The sequence below is a fragment of the Chelmon rostratus genome, chromosome 1, assembly GCF_017976325.1.
Source record: "Chelmon rostratus isolate fCheRos1 chromosome 1, fCheRos1.pri, whole genome shotgun sequence".
Taxonomy (NCBI): domain Eukaryota; kingdom Metazoa; phylum Chordata; class Actinopteri; order Chaetodontiformes; family Chaetodontidae; genus Chelmon; species Chelmon rostratus.
In genome coordinates, this window is record NC_055658.1 from 7403975 (window position 1) to 7421806 (window position 17832).

The following is a 17832-nucleotide window of genomic DNA, read 5'->3' on the forward strand; positions in this document are numbered from 1 at the left end:
AACTGTTGTTTTGTTTTTGCTGGGGTGAGGAGTTTTTACTGTCCTGTGGATAAACCTAACAGCAAAGGTTAACCACTCGCAAAGGTCCTGTGAAACGCCACCAACCCTTATGAACAAAAACTTTTGGTACTCGATAAAAGCTCCTCATTGTTTCTCGGTTTGATCGATTTGAGCAACGGTGAGCGATGTGAAACACTGTGTGTGTTATAGTGCTTCCTACGCAGAAAATCGCTTCCTGCCCTCCATCTGCAGTTCAGGCCACAACAAAAGGGTGATGTGACGTCACATGCAAACAACCTATTAGCAAATGAGCACGCTTCAACGCAGTACGCTAAACTAACATTAGGAACATGTCCATCCAACATCACCATGTTACCATTTGTCATTGTAAACATGTTAGCATGCTGATGTCAGCGTTTTGCTCAAAGCACCGCCATGTATAAGCACAGTCAGTACAGAGATGCTAGTATGGCTGTAGGCTGAAGGTGTTTTCAGACAGCAGTCGATTACCGCAGTCGCCTGGTTGCTGTTTTGTATTCTGAATCAGCAGCAGTAGGACGTGACGTCTGGGGCCAGAACAATGACTGTAAATTTTGGCATCAAAAATTCAATTTGCCCAGACTGGTTTCAGTGCCAACCCGACTTTTTCCAATGCAAGTGTTTCAACGACTGACAGTGCTTCCTTTTTCAATGCCAAATTATATTTTTTGTGATGCCAAAATTTAAAGTCACTGCCCTAGCCCCATTGTAACACCACGGTTGCAGCTTCTAGCCACCCGAATGATCTCGAAGCTCTGCAGCTTTAGAAGACACAAGCAAATTAAGAAAACACCTTCATCAATTTGACACTCTGCATAGACTCACAACACAACCAAGTAGGCTACAGAAACACACTGCATGCACAGTGGCACATAGGACAAGACGTGTCTCCAGGGGACCCTGAGAATGAAGATAAACAAAGATATGTGTGCGTTTCTGGACACCTCCTGCACTCAATAAAAATCCACATCTGCAAAACTCCATTATGTAATATATTAATTTATTCTTAGTTCTTTGAAACTGTTCCCTTTTAAAAGCAAAGACATTCATATACAGTTGACAATACATGCCACCAGCAGGCATCTACATGGTCAATATACAATTAATACAAACACAGTTCATTTCTAGAAACCAAAAACATGTTACCTTAGTGTTAAATACACATTATATTTTCTGCCATGATGACACTTAAATAATGCTAAGAATTGATCTGTTCACACCGCCTTCACTTTGTTAGAGCAGGTGCCAGATGATATTCTGCTTTAGTCTGGACTCTGTGGTGTCAGCCTTCAAACTCTTTGTTTTTTATGCTGACAATGTTTGACTCACGTACAAAAAGAGGACAAAAAGTAATATTCCTGTTCCCACTGACTGACAGTTGTTTTTGTTGTCTAACTTAATTATCCAACCAAAGAAGACATATGATAAATTTGGCATTGATTGACTGAATGATGGATGATGATTTAATTCATGAGTTGGTTTTTGATCCCCTTATATTTACTCCATGCCAGTGTGTCTAAAACAGACAGATAGAGAGATCTGCACATCTATTGCAGTTTCTATTTAAAAGCGTTACACTGACTGCAGAAAAAACTCAGGACAGTCTGGCTGTCATCATGCAATCAGGTTTAATGCTATTCTTCACTGGAGCCTGGCTTGTATTGAGATGACTGCTGCAGATTGTGTTCAATAATAAATTCCCATAGCAAGGGAGCCATGGTGTGTAGTGTTTAGTTCAGTGTTTGGTAGAGGAGTGCGAGTCAGTAATGCTTTTGCACAGCAGCACAGTGGATCATTGTTGAATAAAGCTCTTGCTCTTATATAAGTCTTTTATTATGTATTCACTGCACATTAGCAGGCCAAAGGCAGGCAACTGAACATCATTCATTAAAACCATGTAAGCATTAGGGACGTGCATAAGTAGCTGACCTGTCAACTAGAACCAGAAGTACTTGTCGGTTAAAACTATTATTTTATTAATGCACACCTTGAAATGACAGGATAATGTGTTCATAATGCACGGCAGGGTTTCCATATCCACTAATAACTGTTTTTCAAGCGATAATCTGTTCAAGTCTGACATATTTAAATCTCTCGAGTCATAATCTCTCAGAGAAAATTATTCACAAGTTAGATGTGAAAATGTTCTGGCTCTTCACGCCGTTTGGCCCGCTGCTTCTCTGGTGTCCTCCCTCTCTTGGATGAATAAGGGATTTATTTTGACCAAAGCAGAGATGGTGGTGATTGTTGGAAGAGTCGAAAGATGAACCAAGAAGGTTTTATTGAGTTTAATTTTGGTTCTGTCAAGTTTGAACAAGGTGTGTTTTGTGATGTTAAAATGTTTCTGTAAATGGAGTCTGGTGGCTTTTGACCAGAGCGATATAGCTTCTGTACCTGATTAAAGAAAAATTATCTTACTCTTTAACAAAAAGGTCATTCTCTGCAGGGATCTTTTCCATAATGTCGTCAGACACTTAGAATAACAACCTGAGCCCATAAGTGGCAAAAACGAACACTTTCAGTGGTCGTTCATTGACAGTGCACAGATGCATGGAGGGATGTTTTCCACAAAATGGAAACCCTGACACATGGCGCAAAGTGCAACATTTTTTCACCTGCATTTAAAATGCAATTTGGTTATTGCACAATGTTAATAACCGTTTAAAGTGGCTCTTTTAATATACACAGCATTTAACAATGTTTAATCTTGTAGATTCAATTGTGCTCAATTTCGACTGCTTTCAAAGTGTCTTCTTACTTTTAGATCAGTCAATTAGTCTAAACTTCCATTTGAATGCCATGGAAAGTAGTCGTTACGAACACAAGCTGTGGCATCATCGAGCTCCCATAAGTTTGTAGCTTTCAGTGGATGAAAAGAGACCAAAAGAAACATTCCATCTTGGGAACTGAACAAAATAAAACAATAATTCAGCAGGCATGCCACACAAAGGGAGGCCACTGTAATGGCCTCATACACACAGTATTAGTAAGGAGAGGTGTTTACAGTATGTGGACAAATACTGGCACAGTATAACACACCACAGCAAACCACGAGCAGAGTGGCAACATATATGCACAGTAACTTTGCACATTTATGGATATCCATCAAGTCCTAGTCAACATTAACCTCTGGGCACAATACACACGGTACCACTATGTCAGCACTAGTTGCCTACAACCAGACTACAGTTTTTAGAAGTCACAGTGGATAATGACGAAGGCAATGCTGGGATGCAGAATACTGTTGACATGGAGAAAGCTGCGGCACATCCCGCCTCCACACTGTGAGCAGTGCTTCTCCCTCTTAAGATCTGTAGATACTCACGGCCCGTATTTATCTTTGACGGATGGACGTCTTTCCTTAAACCAGCATCAGCGCTTGTTAATTCATAAACGTCATGTGTTGATAAATGACATGGGAAACTATCAAGGTTGCCATAGTTACCAAAAATCCACAACAGATCTAAAAATAAACACTTGTTATTCCACTTGTTGTTATCCCCACCTAACTCCACCTCTCTGGGCGGCGGAGGGACAGCAGCGCAGTCCATCTGTCCTACAGCACATCTGACTGAATGGCGTGCCAGCGAGCCGTCTCCGTTTGCCCCCGGCTGCACATTTCCTTCCAGTGTCCCTGTCCCGCCTCCGAAGCATTGCTGCCAATCAACACGCGACCCAGAATACTGCTCTTGGTGTAGAGACGGCCCTGTAGATACATAGAGATAACCAAATTTTGTATGAAGATGTTAAGCATAGTAAGATAAAACTGCATGTCACTGTTGAATGTGTGATGTTTGCCAAATAACACAGAACTTCCAACCTGCATAACGATAAACTCAAGGACCAACGGTAGCTGAGTGATGTCACCAGAGGGCAGGTCAAACAGGAATGGAGCGTTCCAGATGGGGTTTGGACCGCTGGCCCCTTTGGTCTCCTTCGTGCCAATTACTTTCCCATCCTGACGCAGATTGATAACAACGTAGTGGTCTGTGGGAAAAAATCCCCCACAGAAAGTCCACAGTCATTATTCTGCTTATCTATGTCTGAACACATCTCTACTGTCACAGTCCCCAAATCTCCTTCATCACTTGCACAATATGATTGCCCCTGTAAATCCATTCCAGCATGCTAATTGGATTCACTAAAATGAAAAAGCAATGCGTCATTGCCAGACAGGAATCATGCATCTCCAGCGGACGTGTTCCCACTGATTTCAGGAAATATTTGCTCTTGAAGCTCACCGCCTAACTGACCGTGCAGTTCAAGTGTGGAGAGGCAAAACATCAGAGTTGTTTACAGAATCTGCTGCTTCCTCTCCTGACCGGCATCATCAAAGCAGAGCTTTAAATCAGACGCGCTGAGATACGATGCAGACAGGAGGGGAAATGACACCGGGCTGATCGGCTCCTAATCTGATTACACTGCAAGCCAATCAGGGATCCGGTCTGTCTGACTGAGGCTGAGGCAACACAGCAGAACACAGACAGACGCTGTAAACCTCATGAGCACTTTGCATGTTAGCCAGTGCGTTCATGTACGTTGCAACTTACAGTTCATGAGGTTTGGGGGTTTAAATCTGTTTGCAAATGTTTGAAAAGCCAAAACCTGAATAAACAGTTTACTGAATAAGTAGTATTGTGTTTTAGTTTGTTTCTGTTGCTTCAAAGTGTCCCAAAAGATCACTTATTGCTGTTTTTTTAAAGAAAATTGTGATAGAGATTTTGAATTACTGTGTGTAATCGTTTTGGTCTCTACCTGGAGCTCCTGGGATCCGTGTGAGCTTGGCCAGATTCTCAGCCTTTCTGACCATCACCTTGATGCGCTGGGCCAGCGTCTGGTACTGCAGCAGGACGAACAGCTGGCCCAGTGCCCGTGGCGCACACACCGAGCTCTTCCTGCGACCGAGCGTTTCCTGAGAACTCACGCTCTGAGGAGGGCAAAACCAAGAGAGGAACACAAAATGGGAGAGCTTGAGCAAGAGGGAGAAAGACGTCTTCTTTCACTCAGCAGATGTTCCCTTCATCCTTTGGGAGTGAAACCAAGAGACTGGAGCAGATCCAGGCTGTAAAGCACTTCAAACCCACACTCATGAATATGTTTCTATAGTTCTGGTTTTGACTGAGTCAACTAATGCATTCGCTCTGAATCGCTGCCTGTCAAAGTAATGGAACAGTTGAAGGTCTGGTGTGTAGGATTTAGGAGGATCTATAGCGTGGGGTCGCTACAATCTGCAGCCTCACTGCCGAATCCTACACGCCGGAACTTCAAGAGTTTCAATCTCAATCAGGTTTTCTTCAGGAATGATGGGTTTTTATTCATGAGGCATATTGGATTGACCTGCCTGAGGAGCTCAGCTGGGCTAAATCTGAATCACAATTTAAAATCACTTAAAGCTAATCAGTAAGTATTGGTCACATTTATATGGACTGTCAGGGATGAGCATTTTGTTGCCAATTTGACCATTCGTCCAAAAATAATACAGATGTTCATGCACTGAGGCGCTTTGGATAAAAGTAACATCTGATGTGTAATGTGCAATTCCCATCTAATTCTACGTCAGATCTCATTAGTTTGCATTGTTTGGGGTCTGCTGAGTCACAGTCTGTCAAGTGGCTGAATTGTAGCCCGCCGGCGGCTTGCTGAGGCCGGGCAGCAGAGTGTGAAAGCGATTTCATCCAACAACTGGGTTTCGGTTCACTGCCTCTGTCTGTCACTAGCGCCTCGCCTCAGAGACCATCGCTCACACTTACACTGCCTTTTAAAAGGAGAGATGTTATTTGTTAAACAAAGCTCAAAGCTATAGCAAGAGATTTGTTTTCAGGGAGCTTTTTCAGCCTTTCATCAAACTGGAGTTTCCAGCTGATGCCGGTCAGATCGTTGGCTGTTTAGAAGCAGCTTCCTAATAGTAAAACTTGACAATTTTCCACATTAGCTTTGGTCTACCAAGCTCAGCTCAGTAGCCATCAGTCACCCCTTCACATACAGCATACAGAACTATTGGAGAGAAACAGCTCCTGATTTATGATACAGCAAAGGACTCAGCTTAGGATGAACATACAGTATTTGATGCCAAGCACTTTAGTTTTTATGTGTCTCATTATCATTAAGGTGATGGTGCATTTAATGCAAAGAGAAGAGATGTTTTATCAGCCTTTTTTTCTCCTAAATCACTCCCACTCCCTCCTTCATGAAGCTGCATCCCTCCCTGTGGCTCTATTTTCTCTAAAACTGTAACGTCAGAGACGAGGTAATTCTTCTTAAGGTTGTTCTGAAAAGCTGCCTTCTCAAAATGCATCTCTGTGCTAAAAAACATACCTGCAGGAACTACTTGCGTGTTAAATCTTACATTCTAATCAGATAGAACATGCTTTCATGTACGTTTTTTGCTCTTATTTTAGCAGTGAGATTGCAGAAGTCGGTTATCATTTGGTAACTGTGTTCACTCTAGTTATCTCTGGTTACATAACAGATCCAAACAGGCTGATTATTTGAGTCATTCAGTGATCTCCAAAGCACGGAAGCCTCTCCCTGTGATCCTGCTGTTATTGATGGAGGAATGGTTGACTGAAAACTCAGACTATCAGCAACCACTTCACACTCACAGGAGCTGCTCAGTACAGCAGTGCGCTCTGTACGCCACTTTGCTATCTTTGTATAATACAATAAAATAGAGGGTTACGTGATGGCTGAAAATTTAAAGGAGATATCGTAATCTGTATTTTTGCAATGCAACATCTGGTCACTAGTGGCAGCATGGAGTGCTTTACTGCTGAACATCAAGAAAGGAAGAAATCCTCTGCCATCATGTAACTTGGTAAGAAGTCTGCTTCACATTAAATGTGTTTGTACTTTCAACATTGTTCCAGCAACAAATGCATGAATGCGGATGGAAACTCCGGACCTTGACACCACAGACCAGGAGTCTCATTCAGACTTCCGTATATGGTTAGCTGTAGGTAAGAAAAGCGCTTTGGTTAAGGTCTGAAGTCACTTTCTTTGAATTAAGCCAGACCATGACATTTAACCAATGTTAACCAAGTGCTGTCAGTGTCTTTCCCAACCATAAAAAAGTTGAATAATGCTGCAAATATTGTGTTACAAGATGGGATATTTTGTCAGGAAACAAATGACATACATTGTCAGTGAATGTTTTACTGATATGTTGGGTATTAGATATGGTAAAGAACATTTCCTCACTTTGTTAACAGAAACTGTAATCCACTTGTCACTATGTTTTCGTGTTTGTTGCATATGGACATCATTTCCCCGAATACACTAGAGACTGGTGAAGAAAATTAAACATCCAGCAAGCTAAAGACAATAATACTCTTCCAGAGCTAAAATAGGAATCAATGGAATGATTGCGTTTCTCTCTTGTCTGCAGGATAAGGTCAGTAGGTAACTCTTTGCTAACAGGTTAGAGATTTATAATCCAGTATTATATCAGGTGCTGTTTTTTAGAAACCATTGGCATCTGCTTTCAGCCCACAAACTCAAATAAGTCAATTTGAAGCTAAAGCCCGGCACAAAATTGTGTGAAACTGAAGTAAATGAGCAACCCGGGATAAAAGGTGAACGTCTAGCAGGCCAAAGAGACCCAGAACATTACCTCAATTATAGCTCAGGGACCGCAAAAAAGACTAGTGGGATCCCTGTGATGCTCTGTTTTTGAAGCTTGATGCAGCAACAGATCATAAAATGTGAGTTGAGGACAAAATATCACTTATTCCTAGTTCTGTCTAAGGATTAAAGATGTTTCACCCCAATATGCAGTCCTAATTTTAGTCGTATTTGTATGCTTATTGGCTGCCTCAGCTTTCTGAGGTTAATGGCAACAGAATGATTGTAAAATAAAGAGCCTGCATGTTCAGAAAGCTAACAACTTAATGCTTTTCATCCTAACAATGGAGCCTCCTCTTGTGCTGAAATGCACAGTCCTGCCGCGTCATGCCCCCTACTCCCATGAAATGTCAAAACAAGCAATGTCATGCAGATGAATAATCATCAATACTCTGGCTGGTCCCATTACACTGATTAGAAAACCTGGTGTTTTACTATAAATCCAGGAAGTGCCGACATTAAAAGATGGCGTCACTACTGCACAGCCTCTGTATACACACCCAGTCTGTACAGAATTATCCAGACTGCTGAGCAGCTCTTTCAAAGCCGCCTCCATCACACCCGGCAGCTGATGTCACTGGCAGAGAGGACGGTTGATGGCGTGTGCGTGTGTGCGTGTGTGCGTAGTGGAGGATGCGCCATACATGTACATGAAAGGAGAGAGAAGGGGAGTACACCTGACTCTGATTTTCACATAACTGTAAAATGGGAGAAATGATACCCACCACCAAGCACACTACAGAAGTGCCTGGCTGAGTAATGTCCACTGAAACATCAGGACCCCTCCCGTCACAAGCCTGTTATTAACGACCTCTGGCAGCGCTTCAACAGAGCCGCAGAGGGCACGGCGTGGGCGCGCTGCCAGTTTGCTCTCTCTACTTGTTTGCTCTGCAGTCGCTAACAACAATGTCACCATGACTAACAACAGTGGAAAACTGGCTAATGGGAGAACTGATTAGACGTTACATTCCTCCATGGATAAAACATGATATCTGCTATTTATACTGTAGGCCTGCGTGTGTCGTTTCCCTCTCTGTTCAAGCAGCTGGAAATGCAGACTTTGCTCAAAAGATTTTTGAACATCATACATTCATTGCGATCAGGCGGAGCGGTTCAAAAGTGCATACAGTTAATCCCCACCACTCAGAAACACACAAACACACACACACACATCCACACACACACACACACACACACTGTGCACAGCCAGGAAGCTGTTCCAGCATGTAACTCCATGTAAAACCACAAACTGTCATTGTTTGTAGAGATTAAAAGGGATATAACGTGTTCGTTGATGAGCTTTAGAGGTGCAGATGTTGCTAGCTGAGGACAGAGCCAGGATAGCGGCTTCCTCCTGTGTCCAGTCTTTGTGTTAAGCTAAGCTAACCAGCGGCTGACAGCAGCTTCATATTTGTCAAAGTGAGAGTGACGCTGATTTTCTCATCTAATTCTTAGTGAGAAGGCATTTTTTGAAATGCATAACTATTCCTTTTTATTTTGTTTGCAACACTTTAACATGTTCAGCATCACTTTTACTAGACTCTGCAAACGGGATCAGGGCTCAGCTCCAGTTGCTGAGAACCAGGTCCTGCTTGGGTTTGAGTCAGAAGAGATCTAATCTGCAGTGTTCTGACTACAGCACTGGCACTTTTGTGTGTTCTCTTATAGTAAAGCTTAAAGTTGTGATACATACTTCAAGTGAATTAAACCATCCAGTCACCATATACCTTTTTCAGCTTGCTTTTAGTTGGGCTAAGCTGCCTGGTGTAGGTGGTTGTGGTGTCAGGCTCCCAATCCATCTCCTCACAGGGCAGATCCACCACCCCCAGCGCAGCCTCTCTTAGGCCTGAGAAGTCCCTGCTGTAGACAGCAAGTCTCAAAGTGCAGGTGCGCAGCTCTTCCACAGAGCCCACCTGCAGCACGAAGCTCTGGCTGTGGAGGTCTGGGCTGAGGCTGCGGCGCCGAGAGGCTATCTGCTGAGGGGAGGGGCAGAGGGGAGGAAGGCTGGCCCGGACAAACAGCCCGCTGCGCCTTCGGCTGGCACCAGAGAGCCCCAGGATGTTGACCACCAGGGTGCCACAAGCTGAGGAGAAGAGCAAGGAGAAGTGCAAAAGAGGAGCCGGCTTGGTAGGGATAGAGAGAGAGTTGGACCCATACTGTGGTAGGCAGGGCTCCCCCTGCTGGGCGGGAGCTCCAGCAGCACCAGCAGTCAGTTGACTGCTCTCACTGTAAAGAAAACTTTCTCCGCTCACGGTGCTGCGGCGGCCCATTGCACGACGGGACTTGGACACCAGGCTCAGCTTAGTGAGGGAAGGCAGAGAGGCTCTGCCATGGCTTGTACGTTTATTGGGCGAGCAGGCAACAGCCGGGGTGCTGAGCCGCCGCATCGGAAAAGAAGTCCCAGGAGACTGCACCAGCTCAGCTGATCTGGTAGGGCTGGGGTCAAAGGGCAGAGCAGTGAGGTCATCCTCAGAGGGAGAGGAGCTGCTTTTAGAGGAAGGGAATTCCAGCACGTCCCCATCCAGCTCCTCATACTGCTGCTTGACAGGCTGGGTACATGGAGAGGGAGTCAATGTCACAGTCACCCTCTTGGCAGGATGCGCAGACGAGAAAACTGCCTCCTTGTCCTCCGATGAAGCGCTCTTCCTTCTGCGACAGCAAAGGATGCAGCCGAGAACCAGACAGTAGCAGAGCACAGCCAGACCCACCGCCAGCAGGATCTGCAGGTGAACTAAACAGACAGAAAACAAAGCAGCCATGGTTTAATATTGAGTTAGTGGGATTAATGAGGAGCATGAGAAAGTGAGTTTGAGTGAATCTGTGAAAAAGAAAGCAATTGGGAGACAGAAATAGAGAGAAAACAGGGAAAGGAGAGAAACAAGAGCTGAAGACAGAATTGTCACAAACAATCAAATCAAATTAGTTGCGTGCTGCTGAGTGACCTGTCAGTAAGAAAAAAAATGAAAGCGAGGCTATCAATAGAGCCAAATTCATTACGAAAGATCTGCGGAGATCTGAATGAAACATTATCTTGTTGTGTCTGCACTCTGCATCTCTGATGAGGTTAAAGAGGAAATGTCTCAGGGCTATAATCATAATAGTATAAATGGTATTGTCACAGTTACTGCTATGATCCAAAGCAGGGGCAGTGCACACATAATGCGTTGGTGTCAGTTTTCCTGCCAATCAAATTGAAGGGGATCTCCTACTGCCTCGCCAAGGACCAGATACTGACTGGATCAGGGTCAAATTATAATTCTTTGCCTAATTCTTAACTATCACTTATAATCTTAAAAATTCTAAGTCTTAGGAGAGATCAGCTTTTCTTCAAAAAATGCACAGAGTCTGGAAAAAAGAGTCGGAGTCCAGAAGAGTTGAGTCCAGGGAGCTTTATTCTCTTCACAGATCAAAAAGCCCAGGCAAGTCCTGCCAAAAATACCCAAATTCTGTTCTGCGCATCACCTTTTATACACTTGTCAGAGGGCTTGGCCATACAGTTTGGCCACATCCTTTTTATCAAGTTACATCTTTACACTGATTTTATTGGTGTTTACATAGGGGGGGGGGGGGTCTTCCCCTTTAATGCATAATTAATAATCTCTTACCTAGTTTCTACTGGTAATTTTCCACTGTAGCCTTTAGGGATTTTCCACTGAGATCCCTCTGGCCTCAGTATCTATTGGGATCTTAGGAACTTTCCAGATTACTGCTTTGTACTAAGTTTAGCAAGTTATCTCTATTCTAGTGTTTTTATTGGTGTCTAGCCAACTCTTAGGACATTTTTTAAAAAGATTTATATAACAGAACATAGGCCAAGCAAAACAGAAATAGTACTAACTAAACAGACATATGACTCACTAAGTAAACAGAAATTTCACTAAATAATCATAGATGTGATTTCTTAAGTATACAGAGTTAAGAGTAAAGATAACATGTACAGAAATCCTCTTCATGTGCCTGTCTCCCCCATGCCCCTGAGCACAGAGTGAGCACAGAGTGAGCACAGAGTGGAGTGGCACAATCTTGTCTTGCAACCCTCAAATCTGACACTACAAAATCCTGAGTGTGTGTGCGTGTGTGTGTATTCATCATTCTAGCATCCTGCTGATTACACATTAATGGACAGCATTATGATTTAAAACAGTCAAAAGACATAACATAACATGCACCATTAAAATATCTGCATTAACACATCTAAAAATGACTCAACCTATGTTTTATATTTATTTATTTATTTTATTTAAATATGTAATTTTATTTAAGATGATGGTGTGTTTTATTTGGTCACCTGTCAATAGCGTCATATCACCTTTACCTCATCTAGTTGCTATAACTTCCAGGGAAACACAGGAAACACCAGATAATACATCAGAGAGTGAGGAAGGAACTAGTTGGCTCGCTGCCTGCTTGAGCATGATTATTCATTTTCAGCTGCAATGGTGGTTGTTTAACAATGAAGACAACAACTCCCATGATCCCACGCTCCTTCACGATGTCGTCACACCCTCGTCTTTTGTTACTGTTTTGATTGAGAGATCCTTGGCGTCAGAAATGACACAATGTGCCTTTAAACTATAATGATCAGTACTGACAAAACAAAACCCATTACAAGTTAGGTGACACGTTTTCCTGCACACTGACAGCATTACTCTGCACAGTTATTCTGCATATGAGTGTCACAGGAACAACTGTATATCACAATTATATATTAGAATATTCAAATTGCAGATAAGTTTATGGCTGCACCATCACATGAAGAGAGAAATCCCTCATGCCTTTGCATTATTTTATCTAGTTTATTTCCCTGAAATCAAGGCTTTGCATACTGTAACTAACACCTTTAAAAAACATTAAGTCTTAAATGGAATTTCCAAATAAAGCTCTATGGGTATAAAATTGTGACGCAGCTGCCAGAGTTACTGAGAGCGAAGCCATTAAAGCTGAACCCTGGCCCACGTTTAACGTCAGATAATGACGGTGTAGTGGGATGACTCATGCATCAGACACATGGGTACATAGTGGTGAAAACAAGGCTGGATGGCTGAGCATTGCCAGGTAAACAACCAGCAATGAGAATGACAGTCATTTACTGCTAAAAGCTGTAGAGAAGACCATAAACTTGTATAAACCCATCACTTATTGGGGAGGACTCCTGTGATTTTTTTCTCATATAATATAGGAGGATTTATTGAGCTTAGGTGCACACAAATCTCTTCTGATGATCAGCGATGTGACCCAATAAGTCCCATACATCAATTCTCTCATCACCTGAGGCTTATCAGACAGTAAAAGCACACTGATAAAGATATGATCACTCTCAAAGCAAGTGAGTGCTAACTGTCGGTGCAGATCCATCCCAGCCCTGTGACAGAGCCTGTCCAGGAGCTCCTCAGGCAGCCTCCATTAGCAGATGAAAGTCCAGATAGGCTGCATCAGGCAGCAGCGATGTTAGAGCATGAAGGCTGATGGAATCGCTCTAAAATATGACTCAGACTGGTCAGCAAGTGGACATGATTATAGACCAAATGAGGTGATGATCAGACCTCAGCTTTTAATGCAATCTTGAAATCTTAGTCCTGATGCATGTGTCTCCACTTCATCATGCATATAGTAACAGTAACGCAATAGCAATGGTAGATATACCAATTATATACTATGTATTAGTATTATAGTAATATAATACTGCAGTAATCCATTGGCTGAAAGTGCTTCAAGCTTATTCTAACCTGTGGGCTGGAATACTCTATGTCATGTGTGTATAAAGTGTTTGGTCCTCATTCACACAAAGTTACCCAAAGCAAACAGAATTATGGACACCTTCCAGCCTCGTGCATAATGAAGCCACAAACCCGGCGCACAGACAGAGACTGCAGACTTAACGACAGCAGTTCAAGTCAGAAACGCGCAAGCTGAAAAAGACTTAAGGCTTCCTACCTCCCAGAGTGTCCTGCGACATGTTCCCATTCAGTGTGATGTGCGTCGAGTCAGTGCGAGCGCCGGTAATGAGCGCGCTCCGCCGCCAGCGCGCAGGGACCTGGAGCCTCGCAGCCAATGGCTTCACCCAGTGACTGAGCCTTGGCTCAGCCTGCCAGCGCTGCCCTGCCCTGTCATTTCATTACGTTATTAGGCCTGTTAGGTCTAATAAAGCCACCAAATGTATATGGATACAAAATAAAACAAAACTGCATGTTCATTGAGGCACATTAGCAGTCAGAGACTTCTTCAAAGTTAGACTTTTCATGTGATCAGTTCTATAGCAAACTTATATGAAATTGATAAATTCAGGCAAGACGAAAGTAAGGGACTGTACGAAAATTATGGGACAAGGGGATAGTGTATTCTTTCTTTTTCTGAAGGGACAGTCTGGTTTTGTTGGCAGGTTGAGTTAAGAAATTGGGGAAAAAGTGTTGCACACCAAATATAAATGTTTCTAAACTTAATTTTCATGTCTGGATGGAACTCCACATTTATATAGTCCTAATTTGCAGCAGCGAAAAGAAGAGTGGACTGATGAGGAAGACTTTGTCCAGACGAGTGTTTCCATCTTTCTGCCTTCTGCCTGAAGTTAGTCATTATTGCGTGCGAGTGCGCTCTTATCTTGGTGAGGCGCTCTAATTGAAGTTAATTATGATTATGGTCCTGTAGTTTGAAGTGGAGACAGCAAAGCTAATGGGAGGAAGCAGCAGAGCCTCGAGCAGTTTATGACCAGCAGAGGGCAGAAGGTGAACTTGAAATTCAACCCTTGAAGCTTCATGCAATGACACATTTTTGACTGTGAAGAAGAATATCACAGTCGGTTTGTTTTTGTTGTTTGTTTGTTTGTTTGTTTTAAGGTTCTGATGTGTCAGACTGACATTGGCCTCATTTTTAAAGCCAAAGTAGAAACGGGTCTGAGCTGTAGAGCAGGTAAGTGTACACTTCCAATTAATACTTCAGCAGAGTCAAGTTTGGAAAGGAAATAATCAAATTGGTGTTTTCATGTATTTTTCTTCTTATATTTATTGGTAACTTGAAAATCTGGGCAGGAATGCAAACAGGAACTCACATCAAGCCAACATCAAGACAGATAGCTTCACTTCCTGTGTTTCTGTGGCTGAAAGGTGAGAACCCACACATCTCTGACTGTGTTTAGTTGCACACACACAGAAAAACACACAGATATATCCATAGATATTTATATAGAACAACTTTGAAACATGCCGCAAATGAAAAAAACATGCTGCAAATACAGAAATAATACAAAGTCTGAAGTACACAAACTCTGAAAACAAATGCAACATAAAAACGCTGCATATCCAGTGAACACACAGAAGTTCTCCAGGCGTCTCGGGGCAGCACTAACAGCGTGACACAGCTCGATTCCACCTAAAACTTGCATTTGTTTTCAGAGTTTCAGACTTTCTGTATTTGCTGAGTATTTGTGGGTAATGTATTTGTTTTGGCTGTCATTTCTGAAGCTGCAGCTCATTTCGTATAAGGGAAATGTTTTGGGCCTATGCAGCACGTTCGCATCTGTCTTAGCAGCTAAAGAGCATTATATTTTTCTGAGGACTTGATGGAAAGCAAAGATGGAGTTAAAACAAAAGTGAATATTGGACTTACATTCATTATATGGCCAGATATTATGACTGCCTGCCACCGCTAACTGCTTGCTAACATGTTCACCATGTCATTGTTGTGTGTTCAGTTTGTTACGCTGCCCCCAAGTGGTGAAATTTCAACCAGTGCAGCTTTAAAGAAGAAGATAGACTACTGTTGAAAAGGAATGATTCTGTCACCTATCTCAGCACCCTGTCACACTCTTTAACATTCAACAAAGCAAAATACATTATATCCCTTATCTTGGAGAGACATTACATGCCTGTTAGCAAATAGAGTGACTGTCCATGAACCATGGGCTTTGTTAGGCCATAAATACGGCTCCCCTCAGGCCAAGGGGGAATTAATGGAAGACTTATGTCGCTCCAGATTAAAGCATTATAACACCCGGGGTCACTTTTTGTTTTGGTTTTTGTGTGTGTGTGTGTGTGGGTGGGACAAATATCTTCTCATTTGAACACATCTGAACGAGCTTCCATTTGAACGCACCCGACATAGTATTGTCTGTCAGTGTGTTGATCTTCAAATAACACGGCAAATTCTTCAACGTATATTTTATGCTAGGACACGCTTGTCCGTGTACTCTGGACTCTGCTCTGAAATTACTGTCAGTTTTGCAGCTGTCACATTAAAAACATTTAATGGCTCCGTATAGCCATAATATTGATATAACAGGATACACATGGCCATCATGCATGCGGGTTGTGTGCATGTGTATGACAGTATCAGTGGTCATGTTGGGACTACACTGAAGTGCTATACAATGACTACTTGCAGCCATGAATCCGACTTATTTCATGCTGATTGTTACAGTAAAGCAAAACCTACGCAACACACTTGAATAGTTGCTCTGAACAATGTGGTGACCAGGGGTAGACGTGTTATACACACGTTCTTTAAAATACTTCTCTATTTTGCACAGTGGCTGTACAATAGAAGCAGTCCCACTAGCAGAAGTATTTAATTCTGTTTACTGTGTTACACATTTACAGTTAATAATGACATTTTCCAGCAAAGACACAGTTGAAAAGATGTATGACAGTATTGCCTTGGCTCACGTTTTTTCCTTGGCAATCACAGCCCTGGTGCTCCTACGCACAAACCCACACTTGAATATAATTAAATTTCAGTACCTTCCAAATTCTTAATGAAGAGAACCTGAATGAGGAGCCAGAGGAGGAGCAGCAGAACGATGCCTTCGATCGTTCCCTTACAGCAGAAGGAGACGACAAGCTGCCACGCAGGCTGGTCGGGGTCCAGGCATCATGTATTGTGGGTAAATATCTGTGGGAAGTTGTGGCCAACTTTTAATATGACCTTCAAAACACGTTTTTAAAAAACCTTAACCTTGTAGAGCTTTGATACGGACGGTTTGTAACACCAAAGAGCTTTGAATTTTAGCTTGCTTCACTGGAACCTGCTAAAAGCTAAAATGTAAAATGGACATGGAGGACCAGGAGTCACAGACATTGTTTGTAAGGAAACTCGTCACTCTCTGGATCCCTTTCCATGAGCAAAGATGCCTCATTGGATGTGGAGAGAATTCTGCCTTAGATTTTAGAGAGATGTCACCACCTCCTGAAGGCCTTCCTCTCCTCCACATTCTTCTTCCAACAATCCAACACGTTCAGTCTCAATAGAGCAAATTCTATCTTGAGTGGTAGTCTGCAAAATGTTGCACACCTCAGGATCAAACATAAAAAAAAACATTGTTTCCCACTCATCTTCACTCTTTTCAGAGCAGACATCCATTGGCTGTTGCCTGATGAATTACTTACAGTGTGAGTAGCACTGATCACTTGTATGATACGCTCCTTTTCTTCTTTGCCGCAGTGTCATCCTTCATTGGGTGTCGTGAGTATCAGTTGAGTTGGCTCAACCACCTGCTCTGATTGTTAACTGCAGTCAGCTTTCGCTGCACGTGCCGCAGCAGCATTCACAGGATAGCTGGCTGACTTCCAGTCATAACTGCACACGCACACAACTACAAACTCTGCCATCATCGATCGGCCCGTGGGGCGGAGGAAATCTTCAGGAGAATAAAGTGGCCTTTCTGTGTTACCTTTTAGGCTTTCAACAGGAGACGGATGAGTTAAAAAGATGAAGCCTGTGATGTTTTGATTTCAGAGCAGAAATCACAGCAGTCTCTCTGCTAACGAGGGCGGCCTCATGAGGAGTTTTGCATAATTTGCCCGGCTGGTTGTATGAAACTGCCTTTGCCTTTGAGAACGTATCGGGTTTCCTTTATGGACCCCATACACAACTGTTATGATGACGAGGATCTAAATAACCAGTAAGAAATCTTATAACTCATCTGATTTGACAAAATGTAAATTCTTAACAATCTTAACAATGTTCTCATGTAAAAACTACATTTCCAGGTTCGACTGAGAACAGTAGGTGTAATGTGGGAGATCCACTGACAAACTGATTTGAATCGGCTTTAGTTTAGATTTGTACGATTGTCTATCCAGTGTGTTAAAGTGGTGTCATCCATTAATAAAAAGTCTGGTTGCAAGTAAGTCACAGTAACACATGGTCAGCTGTTTCTGGTGAGGTCAAATTCATCCCACA

The 17832-nt window shown here is 42.7% G+C and overlaps 1 protein-coding gene across 1 annotated transcript; it reads right to left on the bottom strand.

Annotated features, from left to right (window-relative positions):
* Positions 1 to 1067: 1067 nt before the first annotated feature.
* LOC121609172 (synaptotagmin-5) lies at positions 1068 to 13643 on the bottom strand. Its single transcript, XM_041940738.1, has 5 exons — positions 13594 to 13643; positions 9387 to 10390; positions 4795 to 4966; positions 3860 to 4026; positions 1068 to 3745 (listed from the first exon to the last, which is right to left on the bottom strand). Exons 1-5 carry the CDS (start codon positions 13613 to 13615, stop codon positions 3596 to 3598), a joined length of 1515 nt encoding a protein of 504 aa, XP_041796672.1. The 5' UTR covers positions 13616 to 13643; the 3' UTR covers positions 1068 to 3595.
* Positions 13644 to 17832: the final 4189 nt, after the last annotated feature.

Excerpts from the sequence above, each read along its gene's own strand:
- LOC121609172 (XM_041940738.1), bottom strand. The coding sequence starts at position 13,615 with ATGTCGCAGGACACTCTGGGAG. Across the intron at positions 4,967-9,386 it reads CTAAAAGCAAGCTGAAAAAG|AGCGTGAGTTCTCAGGAAAC; the intron begins GTATATGGTGAC and ends TGCCCTCCTCAG. Across the intron at positions 3,746-3,859 it reads TTGAGTTTATCGTTATGCAG|GGCCGTCTCTACACCAAGAG; the intron begins GTTGGAAGTTCT and ends ATGTATCTACAG.